This window comes from Esox lucius, chromosome 23 (genome assembly GCF_011004845.1).
Source record: "Esox lucius isolate fEsoLuc1 chromosome 23, fEsoLuc1.pri, whole genome shotgun sequence".
NCBI lineage: Eukaryota > Metazoa > Chordata > Actinopteri > Esociformes > Esocidae > Esox > Esox lucius.
Window position 1 is genome coordinate 5933213 of NC_047591.1, and position 20777 is coordinate 5953989.

General features: G+C 45.2%; 1 protein-coding gene across 4 annotated transcripts in view; it reads right to left on the reverse strand.

The window, feature by feature from the left end:
* The window catches only part of strip2 (striatin interacting protein 2), a 29338-nt gene extending 9335 nt beyond the window's left edge, over positions 1 to 20003 (reverse strand). For 2 of the 4 annotated variants that reach the window (XR_003777866.2, XM_029117048.2), the window contains exons 1-17: positions 19757 to 20003; positions 16113 to 16182; positions 14807 to 14881; positions 10053 to 10187; positions 9715 to 9835; positions 8192 to 8260; positions 7593 to 7699; positions 6981 to 7108; positions 6444 to 6632; positions 6086 to 6136; positions 5069 to 5289; positions 2426 to 2491; positions 2259 to 2322; positions 1381 to 1452; positions 1072 to 1146; positions 496 to 593; positions 239 to 365 (exon numbers count right to left, since the gene is read on the reverse strand). Coding sequence is in view for 3 of the 4 variants with exons in the window: in XM_029117048.2 (XP_028972881.1) it covers positions 239 to 365; positions 496 to 593; positions 1072 to 1146; positions 1381 to 1452; positions 2259 to 2322; positions 2426 to 2491; positions 5069 to 5289; positions 6086 to 6136; positions 6444 to 6632; positions 6981 to 7108; positions 7593 to 7699; positions 8192 to 8260; positions 9715 to 9835; positions 10053 to 10187; positions 14807 to 14881; positions 16113 to 16182; positions 19757 to 19873 (1785 nt within the window). In the remaining variant the exon portion in view is untranslated. The remainder of the gene's footprint in view (positions 1 to 238; positions 366 to 495; positions 594 to 1071; positions 1147 to 1380; positions 1453 to 2258; positions 2323 to 2425; positions 2492 to 5068; positions 5290 to 6085; positions 6137 to 6443; positions 6633 to 6980; positions 7109 to 7592; positions 7700 to 8191; positions 8261 to 9714; positions 9836 to 10052; positions 10188 to 14806; positions 14882 to 16112; positions 16183 to 19756) is intronic. The other 2 variants (XM_029117050.2, XM_029117049.2) reach the window with 2 other exon arrangements.
* Positions 20004 to 20777: the final 774 nt, after the last annotated feature.

The window sequence follows — 20777 nt, forward strand, 5'->3', positions numbered from 1 at the left end:
TGTCCTGTCTCCCTGTCTCAATCTGCTTGTGGGGAGGGAGAGAGAGGGTGTCCTGTCTCCCACTGTCACTAAAAGCCTTGCAAACATTTTAAAAATAAGGAAAGTGTCAACTCAGCTTAAAGTCTGTGTGTGTGTGTGTGTGTGGGGGGGGGGGTGATTAGACCTGGTTGAGGTGTGGGTAGATAAAGCTCAGGGCGGGGGGTGTGGGGGGTGGCTGAATCGGGGGGAGGGGTCTTACTTGGTAGATGTGATTGAGTTTGAAGTGCTTGAGCAGCAGCAGCAGCAGTGCAGAGATTGCCTTGACAATTATCTCCTTATGTCTGTTCACGTCAATGCCCAGCTTCATGCTCTGCAGGACCGTGATTCTGTGATCACAGACAGACGGACAGACAGAGGGACACAGACACACACCTTTTATGTGATGCTTTGAATAAAATTCCCATGACAAAAATGAAGGCCAGTGAACAAGTAAAGGCACAGAGCTTTCACACTCACGGCATCTCCTCAGGCAGCACATCGGCCAGTATATTGATGGAGTCCGTCTTGGCTTTGGATGTCGGGGCGGCAGCCAGCAGCAGCTTCAGAAGGGCAATCTGATAAATACAACATGGCGTTAGTGTTTCAACTTCTCAGGGAAACACACAGGACTACAACATCACAGGGGCAGACAGGAGAACGCCTTGTGTTGGCTCCATGGAGATGTTTCTTCACCACATACTGGGAGAGGTTAGAGAGCATGATGTATCCTCACCACATACTGGGAGAGGTTAGGGAGCATGATGTATCCTCACCACATACTGGGAGAGGTTAGAGAGCATGATGTATCCTCACCACATACTGGGAGAGGTTAGAGAGCATGATGTATCCTCACCACATACTGGGAGAGGTTAGGGAGCATGATGTATCCTCACCACATACTGGGAGAGGTTAGAGAGCATGATGTATCCTCACCACATACCGGGAGAGGTTAGAGAGCATGATGTATCCTCACCACATACCGGGAGAGGTTAGAGAGCATGATGTATCCTCACCACATACTGGGAGAGGTTAGAGAGCATGATGTATCCTCACCACATATTGGGAGAGGTTAGGGAGCATTCCCAGATACAGGACCTCTGTTGGGGTCTCCTCCACATCCTCTTCTCCCTGAGAAACAGAACAGAGTAAGTAACAGATGGTCAACAGGCGTTTCCATTCAAAAAGCCCTGTCCCAACACTCTCAAAACAAGTTGTTACCGCCTAGATGTCTAAACCACAGCCTCCAGATTAACCATAAAGAGGCAGCTTGGGTTTAAACCCAGCTCAATGCCATTTTAGCACACACTCCTACAATGGGAAGAGTGTTCATATGAATGGGGACTGTGAGACGGCATCACTGACCAGAGTCATAGGACACTGCTGAAGCTCCTCTTCCTTCTTGATCTGCATCTCGGCTATGGAGACATATTTGTGCTGGAGTGAAAAGATAACATTAGTGTTGGATATTGCAATTAAGCGTACACCACCCAATGCAACATCACATGCTGGGAAACCTTGTTGAAAATATCTATCTAGCTAACGGCAATACATTCTATTCCACTTCAGACCTTTTCAAAGGGACATCACCATGGCAATTTACCACTGCACAGATCTCCAACAGGTCGATTGTGAAACAATTCTCAAACGCAGTTTTCAGGCTTTCCAAAGCAAACTGCCCATAACAAATCTCACAAGCATCAGACACCACAGAGTGCCAGCTACACCTCTTTTCCAGCATGTTGCCCCGGTCTGTCGGTCTGTCCGGTACAGGCATTTCATCACCTCAAACCTCATTTAGTTTGTCTCGGAATATTTATATTTTCCCCCAAAAAACATCAACTGGGAAAGTGTTGTTTATTAACCATTACTTAGTTAATAGAACAGTGTGTTTTTGGGGTAGTTTTAACATTTCAGTGGGATGATTATGTAACTGGAGAGCACCTTTAAAAGTAGTTCTCACTCCAAAAAATGTTGGGCACTTCTGTACTACCAAATCAGCATATCCCAAGTACTGGCCAATGTGTTCCAGAAGAGGCTTTTCCAGGATCAAATTAGGCCTGACAGATTGACAGACAGAAGGGCATTCATCAGGGTGATGGGCTTTAAGTGGCATATCGATGTCCAGGGTTATTGACCAGCTGCTTCAACATGCCCCTGGACACTTCCGAGGGGTCCTGGGAAAAGAGAGCGATGGAGAGCGAGGGGATGGGAAGACAGATGAGAGTCAGTGCTCTCCTTACCTGTTTCAGGGTCTTCACACTCTCATGGATTGGTCTAGGAAGACCGACTAGGGTTTCCGTGTCACTAGGAAAACAAAGGTCACACCGATGAGCACAGCACTGTCCCAACCAGGACCGTATATTGCAGTGTAGCACGCAGAGTAAGCCAATCAGATAGTAACACTCACCTTCCCAGGGTGAAGCCTATGAACTTGTTCCTGCTGATCTCTAGGAAGTGCTCAATGTCTTTCTCTCTGTGGACAGACGGACAGAGAGAGGAGCTGTCATCTCAAATCATTAGACCAACTGCACCTGATTAGTGGGATCCTACACTAATCAGGTTGATCAAAGACATTGCTGAATACCGATTATATACAGTATCTCACAAAAGTGAGTACACCCCTCACATTTTTGTAAATATTTAATTCTGTTCATGTGACAACACTGAAGAAATTACACTTTGCTACAATATGAAGTAGTGAGTGTACAACTTGTATAACAGTGTCAATTTGCTGTCCCCTCAAAATAACACAACACACAGCCATTAATGTCTAAACCGCTGGCAACAAAAGTGAGTATACCCCTAAGTGAAAATGTCAATATTTTGTGTGGCCACAATTATTTTCCAGCACTGCCTTAAACCTCTTGGGCATGGAGTTCACCAGAGCTTCACAGGTTACCATTGGTGTCCTCTTCCACTCCTCCATGACGACATCATGGAGCTGGTGGATGTTAGAGACCTTGCGCTCCTCCACCTTCCGTTTGAGGATGCCCCACAGATTCTCAATAGGGTTTAGGTCTGGAGACATGCTTGGCCAGTCCATCACCTTACCTTTACCCTCAGCTCCTTTAGCAAGGCAGTGGTCATCTTGGAGGTGTCTTTGGGGTCGTTATGTTGGAATACTGCCTTGCGGACCAGGCTCCGAAGAGAGGGGATCATGCTCTGTTTCAGTATGTCACAGTACATTTTGGCATTCATGGTTCCCTCAATGAACTGTAGCTCCCCAGTGCCGGCAGCACTCATGCAGCCCCATACCATGACACTCCCACCACCATGCTTGACTGTACAAGACACACTTGTCTTTGTACTCCTCACCTGGTTGCCCCCACACACGCTTGACACCATCTGAACCAAATAAATGTATCTTGGTCTCATCAGACCACAGGACACGGTTCCAGTAATCCATGTCCTTAGTCTGCTTGTCTTCAGTAAATTGTTTGCGGCCTTTCTTGAGCATCATCTTTAGAAGAAGCTTCCTTTTGGGATGACAGCCATGCAGACCAATTTGATGCAGTGTTCGGCGTATGGTCTGAGCACTGACAGGCTGACCCCCCACCCCTTCAACCTCTGCAGCAATGCTGGCAGCACTCATACGTCTATTTCCCAAAGACAACCTCTGGATATGAGGCTGAGCATGTGTACTCAACTTCTTTGGTCGACCATGGCGAGGCCTGTTCTGAATAGAACCTATCCTGTTAAACCGCTGTTTGGTCTTGGCCACCATGCTGCAGCTCAGTTTCAGGGTCTTGGCAATCTTGTTATAGCCTAGGCCATCTTCATGTAGAGTAACAATTTTTTTCAGATCCTCAGAGGTGCCATGTTGAATTTCCAGTGACCAGTATGAGAGCGATGACACCATATTTAACATACCTGCTTCCCATACACACCTGAGACCTTGTAACACTAATGAGTCACATGACACCGGGGAGGCAAAATGGCTAATTGGGCCCAATTTGGACATTTTTACTTAGGGGTGTACTCACTTTTGTTGCCAGTGGTTTAGACATTAATGGCTGTGTGTTGAGTTATTTTGAGGGGACAACAAATTTACACTGTCATACAAGCTGTACACTCACTCCATTACCTTGTAGCAAAGTGTCATTTCTTCAGTGTTGTCACATGAAAAATAATCAAATATTTTAAAAAGATTTAGGGGTGTACTCACTTTTGTGAGATACTGTATCTATCCAGAAGTTGGAGGAATATTTGCAGACACACAAACACACACATAAGCTGTGTAAAGCCTCACATTCGCTTCTGCTTGTACTTGATGTGACATTGGGATGTGGAACTCATTACGATTCGACAGCGTAAAAACACAAACAAGACTGATGGGATAAATAATGCATGTTTACAGATAATGAGAAGGGGATGGTATGTGCTGTAACCCATTTGTTTATAGCCCTACTTCCTAATCACCTTTTCCTCATCCACATTGCTGCATTATTCAGGTCCCCAAATTTCCATAAACACACGCACACATACCACAGCTTAGATTGTTCACCTAAATCTCACCACTAAGCCAAAAATAGAATTTCATCCCATCATAAGGCCATTGAAAAGACAGATGTTCCTTGTTTCATCATGTTCCTAAATTTTTAATCCCCCGACACAAAAACATGTACACGTCAGTCACTTTTGTTAATATGAAGGCAGAGCCTCCCTCTTGTGAGCGGAGCTGCGGACAGGATAGTGAGCAGGCGGTTATGTAGTTGTCGATTGATTTGGGTTTGAGTTAGTCAGGCGGTGGAGTACTCCTGATCAGAGAGAATGCTGGCAGCAGTGCTCAGTGATTATGTAGAATTACAAAACTAGGGCACGGTCTACAAAAATTTTACTTTATTTGTCAGATTAGAGTTCCACCCTCACCAAATTATCTCAACATCAGATGGCATCAACAAGTACGCAGAGGTGTCTACAGAAATTACTGAGGGCGGAGTTTTGCCCTCTGTTGGAGGACACGCCTTCACTTGGCTTCTGTTGGGATTTGGGGAATTTCCGATGGATTTCGGCAAGGGCTAGGGGTTATGACAAGAAGTTTATTTCTTACCTGACTTTGGGTGCCCAGGGCAGACCTTTGGGGAGGGACGCCCTATCTGTTGGAGGTCGGAGCGGGGGAGGCGGGGGCGGCGGCTGGATGATGACATCGCGGTCGAGGGGATCCACCTCGCTCTCTAAGTTGCCGTCGGCGTCCTCACTGTCGTCCTCGTCGTCATTCTTAAACGGGTCGCGCTCGTTGTACGTGTCAAGGCTGTCCTGCTTCACCAGGGGCTGGAATCCAGAACAAGCAGGGGCGGGGGGGTCGTGAGAGAGGCCGACCCCTCCCAGACTAACCTGGATTTCTACTTCAACCGCAGGCAATACTAGCAGCCCTCCCAAAAATCTAAAAAAGGTTACAGAAACTCCAGGCTGGGAAACCCGAGGAATGTTTCGGGGCCGATCTGGCACTCGGCTGTTAAAATGTTCAACTCACAACCACATCAATCATAAATCTCAAACCACTAGTTTTAATGAATGACTGAGGCATCATTAATGCAACGGGCATCAGGCATGGGGGGGGGGGGGGGGTGCATTTCATAGCAGCGTAACACCGGTGCAACGTGAAGGATGGCGAGGCGGTGGTTGGAACTAGTCGCTCCGTGGTGGTGAGGAGAGCGACAGGTGACGGACACAGCAGCGTGACCAGCACAGACCTATATGACCCCCATAGAGAACAAGCCATTCAGCTGTGCGGCGTGAAGAAAGCTGCAGCGAGGCCGGGTGGAGATGAAGGCCCGAGCAAAGCTGCGGGCTGCGTCTGCAGAAACCTCGATGGCCCCGGGCCGGCCCTGTCTCCGTGGGCCCACTCACATGGTGCGTGGGGTGGGGGTGGGTGGGCAAGAGGAGGAACAGAGGGAAAGGACAAAGGACGTGACAAAGACTAGTAAAGAAAAGAAGGAGAGGATGAGAAACAGAAAGACAGGGACGGGAACACGGAGGAAGAGGAGAAGAAATAGTAGCAGGTAGAAGGTGCAAGAACCAGCCCAAGGCATACTAAATGCAGAGGAGGAGGGAAAGTGAGTAAAACCTGCTTCTTGGCAAAGGGACTGTCTCCTTCCATGCTATCAACAAAGGCACTCTGTAGGGACACAGGAAAATGGGGAGGGGGGGGGGGTTGAGGGCCAGATGCAGTCAGAGCTCTAGTCTAGAAAAGGCACAGCTAGGATTAGAGCAAGAAGTAGAAGAACCAGTCATGGTCAGGGGAATACAGTCCAGCATACTGTTGGTTGTGTGCTACTCAATAACAATTCTCTCTCCGCTACTAAAGCCAGGCTGAGCACGCCGTCCCCTTCTGTGATTTGTTAGACTTGCCGTTAGAACAAGTGTGTATTGAGTTAGGTGTTAAGTCTAACGCAGATGTGTGTGTGTGTGTGTTTAGTACGTACCCTTCGGCTGCGGCGTCCTCTCTTGGCCTGCTGTTGCTGTTCTATGAGCTCCATGGCCGAGGCTGGGGGAGAGGCTGCTCTCATGCTGCGGACCACCTTGATGCTGTCCTCCGGCAGGGGAGGCAGACTCAGTCTCTCTCTGCCTCGAACCTTCATCTCCTGGAGCTCCTCGAAGCCCCCCATGGTGAACTGGAACGGACGTATGCAGATAAACATGGACTGAGAGACACACACACTAAGACTGGGACTGACACACACACATACATCCAATTCCATCCATCCAAATGTAAAAGTAGCCTCACCCGACCCTTTCATTCTAAAATAACTAACGAGATGGTAACAGTTTTGAATTCAGAACATGAAACACATGGGAGAATCTCTTTTGAACACCCAAAGCTATTCACAGCCAGGCATATATTTTCCATATGGTGGGAATCGAACTCGCGCTCCTGGCGTTGCAAGCCCCTCTACCATTTGAGCTACAGACAACCAGGTTCCTAGGTGAACACCATAAGAGAGGTCTTGGAGGTTACTAACCAAAACGGTCTTCCAGAGAAGCAACAGGACCTTCTTCATGGGGAAGTGGGGAGCGTTCATACTGCAGAACTTCGTCACCATGGTGAAGAGCAGCAGAGCAAAAGGCTCTCCATTGTACAAAGGAGAACCTGCGGACAGAGGTCAGTGTCACATGCCATGAACATCAGTTTACACACGCACAAATGCACATCTAACATGTCCTTGTGAGGACAAAAATGGATTCCCATAGACCCCATTTTCTCTAACCCCAGACCTTGAAATAGTCCTTGAGAAGACCGAAAACATTTCCTGACTTCTCTTGATTATACTTGGTTTATTATACAAGTCAGGACTTCAGATGTATAATTAAAGATGCATTCCCAGAAAAACGGCGCTGTTGAGCAGGTCCCCAAAAAATACTAGTACCGCCTAGTGCAGATATGTGCCCCATGCCATAAAAACCACTTGCTTTCAAACTTCAACATTCATAGTCAACGTAGGTATGATATTCATTTGATCTATAGATTACACACATATAAACAGGATATTACACATTGGTTAAACGAAAAGGTTGATTTTTTTGCAAACGCTTTAAGCGAGAACACACACAGACGGGAACACACAAACGCTAACCCAGTTCAGTCCTGAAGGCTTCTCTGGCAGTCGTCCAGTCGGGCTGGTCGTCCTCCGTCTGCAGACGAATGGTCTCCACCATCAGGTACATGACGCTCAACAGGACCCTAGGAAGACGTCAAGAAGCACTTCAACATGAAAACAGAAAACCCTTGGAGGCGGAGGTCAAGACAAATGGTCTGTACGCTATGGTGGACGAAGAGCTTCCCTCATAAAAACACGGTATATTAGGGGTTTGTGAATAGCTTTCTGCTGCCTACATGAGTATGTTTATGTGTGTATACATTATCTCTGCCAACGTGAGATGACCTTAAACACTATCGCTGCCTACGCGTGTCTGGAAATCTTATGCATTTCCACACGCGCTTACCAACTGAATCAGCCTCAATCACCCAACGGTTATTAAACAACGTTAAGTAAGGCTTAATTCTGATGGAAAACACCACAGCCTCCCTTTTCTCCCATCTATTAGGTATGCTCGTGCTTCCTTACCTACTGTGTGTGCTTCCTACACAGAGGGGGCAGAAATGTGACGGTGGCGGACATGAGAAGGAAGTGGATTCCAGCTGCTGCGAAAACAGAGGCGCATAGTTGCTCACCTGAGCTCTGTGCTGTCCGCCAGAGAAATGGCTGGTTTTCTCACTGCGCTGCTGCAGGCTTGGTTGTTACTGTGGAGAGGTGCGCGTGTTAGCAGTGTAGCATACGTAGCAAACAGCACAACATACTAGAGATCTGGCGCATGACTAGGGCCTGGTCAGATGCGTCATGGGGTTAGGAAGTGCTCGTTTCCTACGACTGCGGTGACTGAACCCGGTTGAAGGAGAACACCGCTGTGAGCAGGAATAAATTGCCAAGGAGAGAGATAATTCCCGGTGCGTTTGCTCCGTGGGTTAACAGGCGCTAAAACATAATAGAACGGCACCTGCTAGAGCTTAGCCGCAAACTCATGGGTTGTTAAGAGACCGAATCCTGGAGGCGGCTGGAGCAGACAGGGAACATAGCTTATGAAAAGGAGACAAAGCACTGAAGGCTTTGAAAATCACCATGATATGGTGCACCATATCCTAATGTGTGTGTGTGTGTGTGTGTGTGTGGGGAGGGGGGGGGTCAGAGAGAAAAGAGCACCATATCATGTAAGTAAGAGAAAATGTTGTGTATGTTTGTATGCGCACCTGTATTTCTGTTGGTCTTTGAATGTAGGTGTGTGTGTGTTTTATCCTGCTCTTGCTTTGGTCCCACAGAAACCCCCAGGAGGAGTAAGCCTGGCCTGGCAGTGACTCTCTCATTAAAAAGCTAAGGGACTCCAGAAATACCCAGTGACAGGAACCCATTCCCAGACACAGTCATGCTTGAGGGGTCGGTCTGCTGTCCCCACACACTCACACTGCCCTGGTCAGTCTCACCAGGAGAATCATTAAAAATAGACTCAGTTCTGTGCCTGCTTTCCACCAATCAGAGAAGCACAGTCATCCCATGCCTGATCAATGATTCAAACCTGAGAGATCACAGAGTAGAATCAAAAAATGTCACTCCAGACCAGCACTGAAGACACCTGCTCTAAGTCCTCCCAAGCAGAGATATTGCTGTACGTACACTGAATAAACATATTGATACAACAGTTGAAGTGCTGGTCCCAGGTTTCATGAGCTGAAATAGAAGATTCCAGAAATGTTCTATAAGCACAAAAATCATATTTCTCATGTGAATTCAGTAGGTTAGAGCCCAACTAATTTACTTCAATTGACTCAATTACTTATATCAACTTTAGAATTGTTCCACGTAGCTTTTAGGTATTGTCCAGTGTTTTACACCCAAACCTACAGAATAGTACATCCTTTTCATCAACCGATATCCTCCTACTGCATTTTTCCCTGACTGGATCGCTTTCCTATGCTGTAACTCTTGCTTCTCAAACCTATTCCCTGGGGACATAACCAGTTCAGCAGAATTCTACTCTACCATCTCTGTGGCACTGATTAAGGTGGGAGCTATAAGCTCTCGCAATGTAGTGGTAAGAAATGTACCCTCATAACAACACCGAAATTATAACATTTTATAACATTTACATTACGATGGCTTTGTATTGACGTAGTAGTAGCATCGGCGTCGCTGTCCTACTCACTCCATTTCCATGCTGAGCAGCTCCAGCAGAGCGGTGAAGATACCCATGTCGTACAGCAGGAACACGTTGTGGCGAGACCAGCGGATCACGTCCGTGTCCGAGTCGCACTCCGCGAACACCCCTGGGGAGCGCCGCGCGGCAGAGGGACAAACACACTTGAACAGAGCGCCTCGCACGCCACACAATATACACACCGCACTCAATGGTAAATACAGTATACTGACAAGGGAAACATCCATACATTCACTCAATCTGTCGAAGTACACAATGCCCACCACAGCAAATTATAAAGTAGCTTGTATCCAGGGTGATCAGGACCGATTATCAATGACAATTACCTTGGGCCAGGTAGAGGATAGCCCGGGCAACCTTTAACCTTTTGTCCCGGTCTGTGACCTCCAAAGCATCTAGCAGCCTCATCACATACGCCCGCTGCTCCGCCAAGCTCAGCGTGATCCACCTCCTCCCCTGCGCTGCAAAGACAAGTTCAGCAGGTGAATTATGTCACAGGGTGTGACCTTGAGGTCAGTGTCAGCTTGTGTGTTGGTCTCACTCTGTGTCTCAACTTGTCTTACCCATTCCCTGTCTAGCTCATTTTCAGTTGTTTTTTTTCCACAGTCTTTCCCTTTTGCACCCCCACTCTGTCACTGTCCCTCATCCCCCCCCCCCCCCTCAGCCTACCTTTCCTTTTCAGAGATTCGCTGGGGGGGGGGGGGGGGGGGGGGGGGGGGAATCAGCACTGTTGATTAAACCCATTCTAACTCAAGAGGACCTAGCGGTCTCTGCTCACATGCATGGTGACCACAGGGTGTCAAAAGAACTGGTCAGGTAAAGAACTAGACTGATAACCGATTTCCCATGCAGGGAAAATGCTTGCTGAAGATCAATGAACACCAGAAATAAACACCAAGGCAACAACGACTCACTTCTAGGGTATGAAATAAGCCTACAATGTATAAATATACTAGTTTTTGATATCTTTTTTTACATTGCTTCTTACAGGGCTTGAATGAAAGGAAATCAAATAACTACACGGTTCACCTTTCTCAGTGGTTATTTCAGTGGTAATTTACACTTTCTAAAGTGTAATTTTTACGAGGAGCCTGAAGACATTGATAATGCCCTGATAATATAGTAATAATAAAATTGCTTCCAGGGGATCAATCCAGAAGAAATGGGTGAATAACAAATGTGTCGTGATAGAGAGTGGCAGTCTTGCAGATGTGTTAAAACGTTGATGAGAGCCCTGTCATTGTTCTGACATATTGAACCCCAGATACAGAAAGCCGGCACATCTCATCGCTCTGCAGCAAAGCTAGCCAGTATGACTGTCCTCTGACGCACCTATTCATTCCTACTGGATTTAAGGAAGTGAGGATGGAATCAAAAAGACATTGCCTCACTCTTGTATGTAATGTGCCACAACCGAATTATGTAATTGAATCTCTGGAGCATCACATTTATTGATGATTATTGGCCTTCGCCTTATTCATTAAGCTAGGTAAGAATATGGTTGCCTTTACAGTACACCAATGAAGTAGGTAGGGTTTCAGAGGGAATGAAACTACGCCAACAAAATGGACACAGTCCAGCACATCCAGTCAATATGATTTACATTGGTCGAAAAAAAACCTTTGTTTTTGCCCCCATTTATCATGAGCTGAAGACTATGTACACAAATGGCCTATTTCTCTAAAGAATTGTTCATAAATCTGTCTAAATCTGTGTTAGTGAGCACTTCTCCTTTGCCGAGATAATCCATCCACCTCACAGGTGTGGCATATCAAGATCCTGATTAGACAGCATGATTTTTGCCCAGGTGTACCTTAGTCTGGCCACAATAAAAGGCCACTCTCAAATGTGCAGTTTCACTGTATTGGGAGGGTCGGGGAGGTCCGAAAACCAGTCAGTGTCTGGTGTGACAACCATTTGCCTAACAGAGTGCAACAAATCTTGTTCGCATAGAGTTGAACAGGTTATTGATTGTGGCCTGTGTAATGTTTGTCCACTCCTCTTCAATGGCTGTGTGAAGTTGCTGGATATTGGCAGGACCTGGAACACGCTGTCGTATACGCCGATCCAGAGCATCCCAAACATGCTCAATGGGTGACATGTCCGGTGAGTATGCTGGCCATGCAAGAACTGGGATGTTTTCAGCTTCCAGGAATCCACAACGTTGACATCAACAAACCGCTCACCGACACAACGCCATACGTCTGCGATCTGCCCTGTATAGTGAAAACTGGGATTCATTCATGAAGAGAACACCCCTCCAAAGTGCCAGACGCCACCGAATGTGAGCATTTGCCCATTCAAGTTGGTTACGACGACGAACTGCAGTCAGGTCGAGACCCAGATGAGAATGACGAGCATGCATGACAGTTTGTGCAGAAATTCTTTGGTTATGCAAACTGATTGTTGCAGCAGCTGTCCGGGTGGCTGGTCTCAGACGATCTTGGAGGTGAAGATGCTGGATGTGGAGGTCCTGGGCTGGTGTGGTTACACATGGTCTGCGGTTGTGAGGCCAGTTGGATGTACTGCCAAATTCTCTGAAACGCCTTTGGAGACGGCTTATGGTAGAGAAATGAACATTCAATTCACGGACAACAGCTCTGGTGGACATTCCTGCAGTCAGCATGCCAATTGCAGGCTCCCTCAAAACTTGTGACATCTGTGGCATTGTGCGGTGTGATGGAACTGCACATTTTAGAGTGGCTTTTTATTGTGGCCAGCCTAAGGCACACCTGTGCAATAATCATGCTGTCTAATCAGCATCTTGATATGCCACACCTGTGAGGTGGATGGATTATCTCGGCAAAGGAGAAGTGCTCACTAACACAGATTTAGACAGATTAGTGAAAAATATGAATAGGCCATTTGTGTCTTAGATCTTTGAATTCAACTCAGGATAAATGGGGCAAAAACAAAAGTGTTGCATTTATAATTTTGTTCAGTATCTATATATATATACTCACTTAAAAGATTATTAGGAACACCTGTTCAATTTCTCATTAATGCAATTATCTAGTCAACCAATCACATGGCAGCTGCTTCAATGCATTTAGGGGTGTGGTCCTGGTCAAGACAATCTCCTGATCTCCAAACTGAATGTCAGAATGGGAAAGAAAAGTGATTTAAGCAATTTTGAGCATGGCATGGTTGTTGGTGCCAGACGGGCCGGTCTGAGTATTTCACAATCTGCTCAGTTACTGGGATTTTCATGCACAACCATTTCTAGGGTTTACAAAGAATGGTGTGAAAAGAGAAAAACATCCAGTATGCGGCAGTCCTGTGGGCAAAAATGCCTTGTTGATGCTAGAGGTCAGAGGAGAATGGGCCGACTGATTCAAGCTGATAGAAGAGCAATTTTGACTGAAATAACCACTCGTTACAACCGAGGTATGCAGCAAAGCATTTGTGAAGCCACAACACGCACAACCTTGAGGCGGATGGGCTACAACAGCAGAAGACCCCACCGGGTACCACTCATCTCTACTACAAATAGGAAAAGAGGCTACAATTTGCACGAGCTCACCAAAATTGGACAGTTGAAGACTGGAAAAATGTTGCCTAAACTGATGAGTCTCGATTTCTGTTGAGACATTCAGATGGTAGAGTCAGAATTTGGTCGTAAACAGAATGAGAACATGGATCCATCATGCCTTGTTACCACTGTGCAGGCTGCTGGTGGTGGTGGTGTAATGGTGTGGGGGATGTTTTCTTGGCACACTTTAGGCCCCTTAGTGCCAATTGGGCATTGTTTAAATGCCACGGCCTACCTGAGCATTGTTTCTGACCATGTCCATCCCTTTATGACCACCATGTACCCATCCTCTGATGGTTACTTCCAGCAGGATAATGCACCATGTCACAAAGCTCGAATCATTTCAAATTGGTTTCTTGAACATGACACTGTACTGAAATGGCCCCCACAGTCACCAGATCTCAACCCAATAGAGCATCTTTGGGATGTGGTGGAACGGGAGCTTCGTGCCCTGGATGTGCATCCCACAAATCTCCATCAACTGCAAGATGCTATCCTATCAATACGGGCCAACATTTCTAAAGAATGCTTTCAGCACCTTGTTGAATCAATGCCACATAGAATTAAAGCAGTTCTGAAGGCAAAAGGGGGTCAAACACAGTATTAGTATGGTGTTCCTAATAATCATTTAGGTGAGTGTATATATACACATATAGTGAGGGAAACATTTATTCTATCCCCTGCTGATTTTGTACGTTTGCCCACTGACAAAGACAAAGTCTACAATCTTGTCCCTGACATTCTTGGACAGCTCTTTGGTCTTGGCCATGGAGGAGAGTTTGGAATCTGATTGACTGATTGCTTCTGTGGACAGGTGTCTTTTCTACAGGTAACAAGCTGAGATTAGACTCCCTTTAAGAGTGTGCTCCTAATGTCAGCTCGTTATCTGTATAAAAGACACCTGGGAGCCAGAAATCTTTCTGATTGAGAAGGGATTATTTCACTCATTAAAATAAAAATCAATTTATAAAACTTTTGAATTTTTTGGTTGTTATTCTGTCTAACATTGTTCAAATAAACCTACCATTAAAATTATAGACCGATCATTTCTTTGTCAGTGGGCAAACACAAAATCAGCAGGGGATCAAATAATATTTTTGTGTGTGTGTGTGTGTATATATATATGGCACATAGACACACACAGACACAGAGACAGACAGAGTAGAACACCACTGACAGGTCCCTCTCACCTGCTGAGCCACTCATTGAAACATTATCCCCGGGAGTGGTAAATAAATCAGCTCCATCTACCTTCTCTCTCTCCCTCAGACAGTTTCCCTCCATCACCCCCCCCCCCCATCTCATTTACTCATAACCTGATGATTACCAGCATGGGAACCCATTAAATTACACTTCCACGTACTCCCCCCCCCCCCCCCCCCATCTCTGCCTATCCAACTGGCTCAGTAAAACGCTAAAATAACAGGCAAACATATTAGAGGGGATGGCAACATCGGGCACACTCCCTACTAGAAAAACACACACACGCTAACAGTGACTAATGTTGCAGACCGGCAGCGCAGCAAACAACCACGACTGTAACAGTACCATGGCTCCTGAAGTCTTCCAGAAAGTAGTCCCGGTTCAGGGCAAACTCCGGCTCCTCTGTGTAACTGTAGATCTCTGTGGACAAACAGGAGAGCCACAGGAACTGTCAGACAGACAGGCATCAGACGGACAGGCATCAGACAGACAGGCATCAGACAGACAGGCATCAGACAGACAGGCATCAGACAGACAGGCATCAGACAGACAGGCATCAGACAGACAGGCATCAGACAGACGACAGTACGAGAAACACGGCTGTGTAGGAGAATATAGTGGATTGTTATAAGAAATACAGCATACACTGTTATGACAAGCCGTATAAGTCTCAGGTGGCATTGAGTGGCGCTCACAATGTCAGATTCGTGGGATTGATTTCCAGCCACTGAAAATCTATGCACAGGTGACTGCAATACTCACTTGGTAAAATTCAGCTGAACCGCCTGCATTATGAGCAAACCATTCTATCTAGTAGTTTGCATTAAATATTCAATTTTGGCTGCCAGCGTAGTTAATTCTTACTTAAGAGTGTTTTTATAAGATTCATGACATGTTTGACTAATCCCCCTTCAGAGAGAATATCCTAGTCAAAGCAAGATACTGTACTTGTCTGTTTGTTTAAGCTAATGTCTAAACTGGACTAGCTAGCTAAACAAAGCAGCATGGAAACACAGTAAACTGCACTACAGCATAGTCTCCTGAACAAAACATGCTATATATTACACTGTACTTTACTATAATTTACTAGACTAAATGTTATTGTACTCTACTGTAGTGTCCTATACTATATGACACAATACTACACCGTACAAGACTGTAATGTGCTGTACTCCACATAATACAATTTGTTGTTCTATTACACTGTTGTACTGCAGCTCATTGTTGCAGTGACTGATGGCTGTTTATTAACAGAGCATTAGAAGACAGAGCACATCCCTTGAGGGAACGTTCCCGCAGCGATCACCAATTCTAGCCCTGGAAACCTACAGATGCCTAGCATGTCGTTATTACAGCTGGGCTGGATGATTACCGGAATAAACTATGGTGCTGTTCGAACCACAGTGTGACCAGCTCCAGGGTTAGTGACTGCTGGGAACGCTTTAACCTTTCAGAATCATCATACACAGCATGTCGCTTGGGTCAATAGTGCTGTTTGCAGTAGACAATAAATAAAGGACAAAATACACAAAAGCTAGACAAAGTTGACACAGTTATTTACAATGGGTGGTGGATACATATGATAATGAGGTGGGACCCATAAGCGTATGGCTTTCTGTCTGATGAGCATGTTTCCAGTACCAGACCGTACCTGAGAGTTCTGCAGTCAGGCCGTCTGTATCCCCATACTCAAACTCCAGGTTTGGGGATTCCATGGAGCTCTGAAAACACATAACAACAATGAAGTCTAGATAGAAAAGCCAAGAAAAACTTGGTGCCAGCACACGCAAACACACACAACAGAGGCCTATGAGAACACACAAGGCAGGTGACACACAAACACACAGTACACAGTGGCCTATACATCCCTGAATTCCTTAGAAAGCTAAGAGAAACCAAACGTAGTTCAGGTTCTTCCACTTGCGGTCCCTCCTCCTCCTCGGATGTGCAGCCACATTTGATTTGTTGCAATCCAGGCAACAGTCAAAGTGGAACAACTGAATGAGGGGCACAGGAGTCAACATGCCCTACATGTGGAGTACTGGCTATATCAAATAAAGGGGGATTTTACACAACCCTGACAATGATTACCGCATACTGTCTGCGTCCTCTGAGCTACTTACAACAGTACACATCCATAAAGCGCACACACACCGACAAACACACACAAAGTCTCCTACCAAACATTTGATGCCCATCTCTTTCGCAAAAATGTATTACAGGAAATAACATATTTCAGTGAGTAACTTAAGTTATGAAAAAGAACATAAAAGCACTGTATTGAATGCAGTGAGCTTTTGAGGACCCCTAAACAGCCTTGAGCAAGTGTCTCAGCAAAATTGCGACAAAGAAAATGACAGCTAAATGCAAAGTAAAGACTATCCGGATTTCCAGAGATTGACCAATATCTGCACTTTTATTTTTAACCTAATGTTTTCATCGTTTTTTATGGTTTTTACTGACAGCCAGAATCTGAGTGAGACAGGTAAAGTGGATAAACAGGTGAAGGGTAGAGACGGGAATTGAACCCTGGACTTCTGCAGGGAGTTGCACATGTTCATCAAGCTGGGAGCGCCACCACTGGACCCTGGCTCCATGGCCAACATCTCACTGGAACCTGAAGCATTTAAAGCCTCACAGCACATAAATAATTGAGAGCTGTTCAGCCTAATGACTTGTCAATATTGTACTTGTCAATTCCAAATACATTAAGAACCAAGCTCTCCCCAGACGGAGGCTTTTTTGGTCTTATGTGAGGGTAACAAACACAACCAAAGACGCCCTAAATCAGTGGAACTCGACCAGCAACGTTCTCTCCATCCCTGTGTATCCATAAGAGATGTTCAGGCAGAACTGGGAATGACACACATTCAAACAGACAAATATAGCTACACACTCACATGCAGGCAGTGTTTAATATGACGGCAGCCCGGGCCCCATGGGTCAACAGGAGTTTCTGCAGGCGGATGAGAGAAGGAAGGTTCTCCCTTTGACAGGCAGACTGAGGATAAGCCCGGGGCCCAGGGACCTCTAGTCTTGCAGTATGACAACGGGAAATGGAGAGCTTTGGGAGGCAATCGATAGGAAAGATATTTTGGTCTATAGAGAAAATTGACCCGTCGCTGCCTGATATTCCACACCAAAACATACAATGTGCTTCATCGATTTTAGACAATCATCACGGCTCTATTTTAATCTTCCAATAACTGCAAAATGACACTCAACACCTCTTCAGGGTGCGCATGAATTATCCATACTTTGGTCTGGTTGAAAAGTACGTTATGCCAGTTTGGTTAGTTTCACCACGGACACCAATGTCAACGCTCCTCAAATGGGCAAAGATGGGCACTCATCCTCCTTTCAACCCGTATGCCCAGGCTTAAAGAGGCTACACCGGATACATGTCTCAGGTCACACACAGGAAAAAGAAAATATTCTCAACACTGCTGACCATTTCGCTCCTCATCCAGATTGCAATGTTCATCAGACCCAGCTCAACCACCAACCACATACTCACTGTAGCTCACAATTGTTCAATTGGTATTATAATCCTATCTTCTGATTGGCCGAATCCTCCCCAGAGATGAGAGGAGGTAGAAAGGAGGTTGAAAAGAAAGGTTTAGATTGTTAGGTCTACTTCCCTCAAGAGAGCTTTTTCATGTTTTCCTGAAGGAGAACGGGGCATTTGATGTCTCTCTTGCTCAGCTACTTATGGTCATCAACAAGGACCTCTCTCTCCATCTCTCTCACTCGCTCCTCTCCCATAGCCTGATTTATATTAACACCACCTTCCCTCGACACTGACATGGCAAACTCTCACTCAGATTCAAGTCTGTATGTGTGCACACATTGGGCATCACGTCAAAAGAACCCAGGTCCACCACCATCCCCCATTCCCCCCTCATATGAGCATGTTATAAATAACCAGTGACTGAAGCCAGCCACACCAACAGGCAAATGAAAGAAAACACCACCAAAACAAAACAAATCAGGAACGACGGAGACAAAGAATAAAAAAAAAAAGGATACTGAAGTGTGTGGATCATATCTTATAACAGCTTTGACGACTTTAAAAACACCAAAACATTTTGATGTAGTGTGTACGTCTTGTCTCAAACTCAACACTGTGTAATGCAACAACAATGGACATCTACTGTAGGGCAAATACAACTATTTCTATTACATGCAAAATAAAAGCAACAAGCATGTCCTTCAGGTAAGCAATATTTCATACAGTTCAGGAGGGAGGGGCAATTTAATTTGTTGGTTACTGATTAGCATTAGCATGCTTAGTAAAAGACATGAGCAGACCGGGTCTTCCTTTAGATTCCTCCAGTGTGGAGATTAACTAATTGTTTAAAATGTTTAATTCATGCCCATCAACCATCATACAAAATTCTCTCACCGCCGACAGCACCCTCATAGGGAGCTTCAGGCGGGTAGGGAAATATGCTCTAATTCTTTAAACGTCTATTCTGCTCAACAAACCCAGTCCAGGACATGACAGCTGTGATTTCACTGGGTAGAAGGAGACTAACCGCCAGCAACACAGTTAAGCCAAAAGCAGGACTAAGCAGCCTAGCCTGCATCTAGGTTGGACAGTGAAGGAATGAAACAAAAATTAATTTGATTTGCTTTCATTTTTTAAATGAAATAGTTATTTGTTCACATCTTTGGAAAAACAGTAGCATCTATTCTACTGTAAAGAAGGGTAACGTGAATCATGCTTACTAAAATGTAATGGAGATGCTAGAGAACAGTTTAAAAACCTATTATGTGGCATAACCTTCCACTTAGCAATTATATGTTATTGTAATAATTGAGCATAATAGAACAGCCTATGCCATTCATTCCAAATCCAGTCTCTAGCACTGACAAAAATGCAACTGAAACAATACTGAATCAGACCCTGAAAGAGACCCAAGTGGGGTGCTACACTATCAGCATCTGTGTTCATAACCCTAATTGTAACTGTATTTTTTGCCAGGCTGACACCGGTCTATAATGCAATTCACTAATTCACAGGCTGCGGTTGCAAGACAACACTTGACCACAAAATATCCTGGACATTGGCAGTCACATTAGCAAACATACCTGCATTTGCCCCGTTCAGCGTTAACCATAGTCCAAGCTTAAGGTATTTATAGCAGTCACTTGTGCTGTCACCAAAATAACAACCCTGGCTACATGCATTTAAAAGCAGCTATGTAGCAAGGGCATTTAAAGCTCCCCAGCAACAACCAACCACACCGACACACACCCCTGCCTGAACGATTAGCTACAAACTGGCTTTACCTCCCCATCCTTCAGCTGATTCTTGAATACATCTCTCCCATTCGGCAGAGGCCTTTGTTTGTTGCAGTTACTGTTAATATTATTAATGATAGGTACCTCCATTTCGTCTGTCTGCATCTGCCTGAGTAGGTCTGTTCTGATCACTTTCTCCGCAGCTCGTACATTCCGGTAAGGTTCATAATGGGTAACGCTCGAGCATGTCACATATTTTAGTATTCCAAGTTCAGAATATACGTCCCCGTTTGTGCGATTGGTTGATGGAATGCCAAAGTGGGCGGGGTTAACATCTACTGTGACTAGACTTGACCTCCAGTGAATCTAATCAGGCTCACACGCCCTGCCCCCTTTCCCGAGATTTCAATTCGGGAAGTAGAATGGCCAAGCGTTAATCCCATTATTTTGAACATATTATGCCTCAAAACCTTGAATATACTTAAATATCGTAAAAATCGTAATGGTAAACATATAAGCCTGTTTTGCAAACTTAAGTTTTTCTCCATAAATCAATAATAATAACTAACCTTTTTATGAATGGTGAACCACAAAGATGTCCACCTATTCGAAGTTTGGAAGAACAACAACCAGCAATGTTGTTGATGCACCAAATCTTAAGCCTGCATATTTCTATATTCCTAAACATTTATTTAAAACCTAAGCCTAACCTTCACAACACTGCTAACTATATGCATTACCCTTACCTTAAATGAAGACAAAAACTTTCTGTTTTCATGAATACTGATGATATAGACCCAACTGTTTTAGAAATAGACATGGTTTATTATCTGTCCACTACGAAAGAAGAAATGAAGACAAACACAACCTTGAAATTAATTTATACCAGCCTACTAACATTAAACTAGGGGCTTGATGACTATTTGGTTGAATCAGATATATTATTAGTCAGCTAAAACAAAATCCTGCACACCCTATCCCCTTCCAGGATCATGATGGAAGAACACTGCCCAAGAAGTCATTTAATATTTGTCCAAAACATTTACCCCTGAGGGTAGACTGCCACATT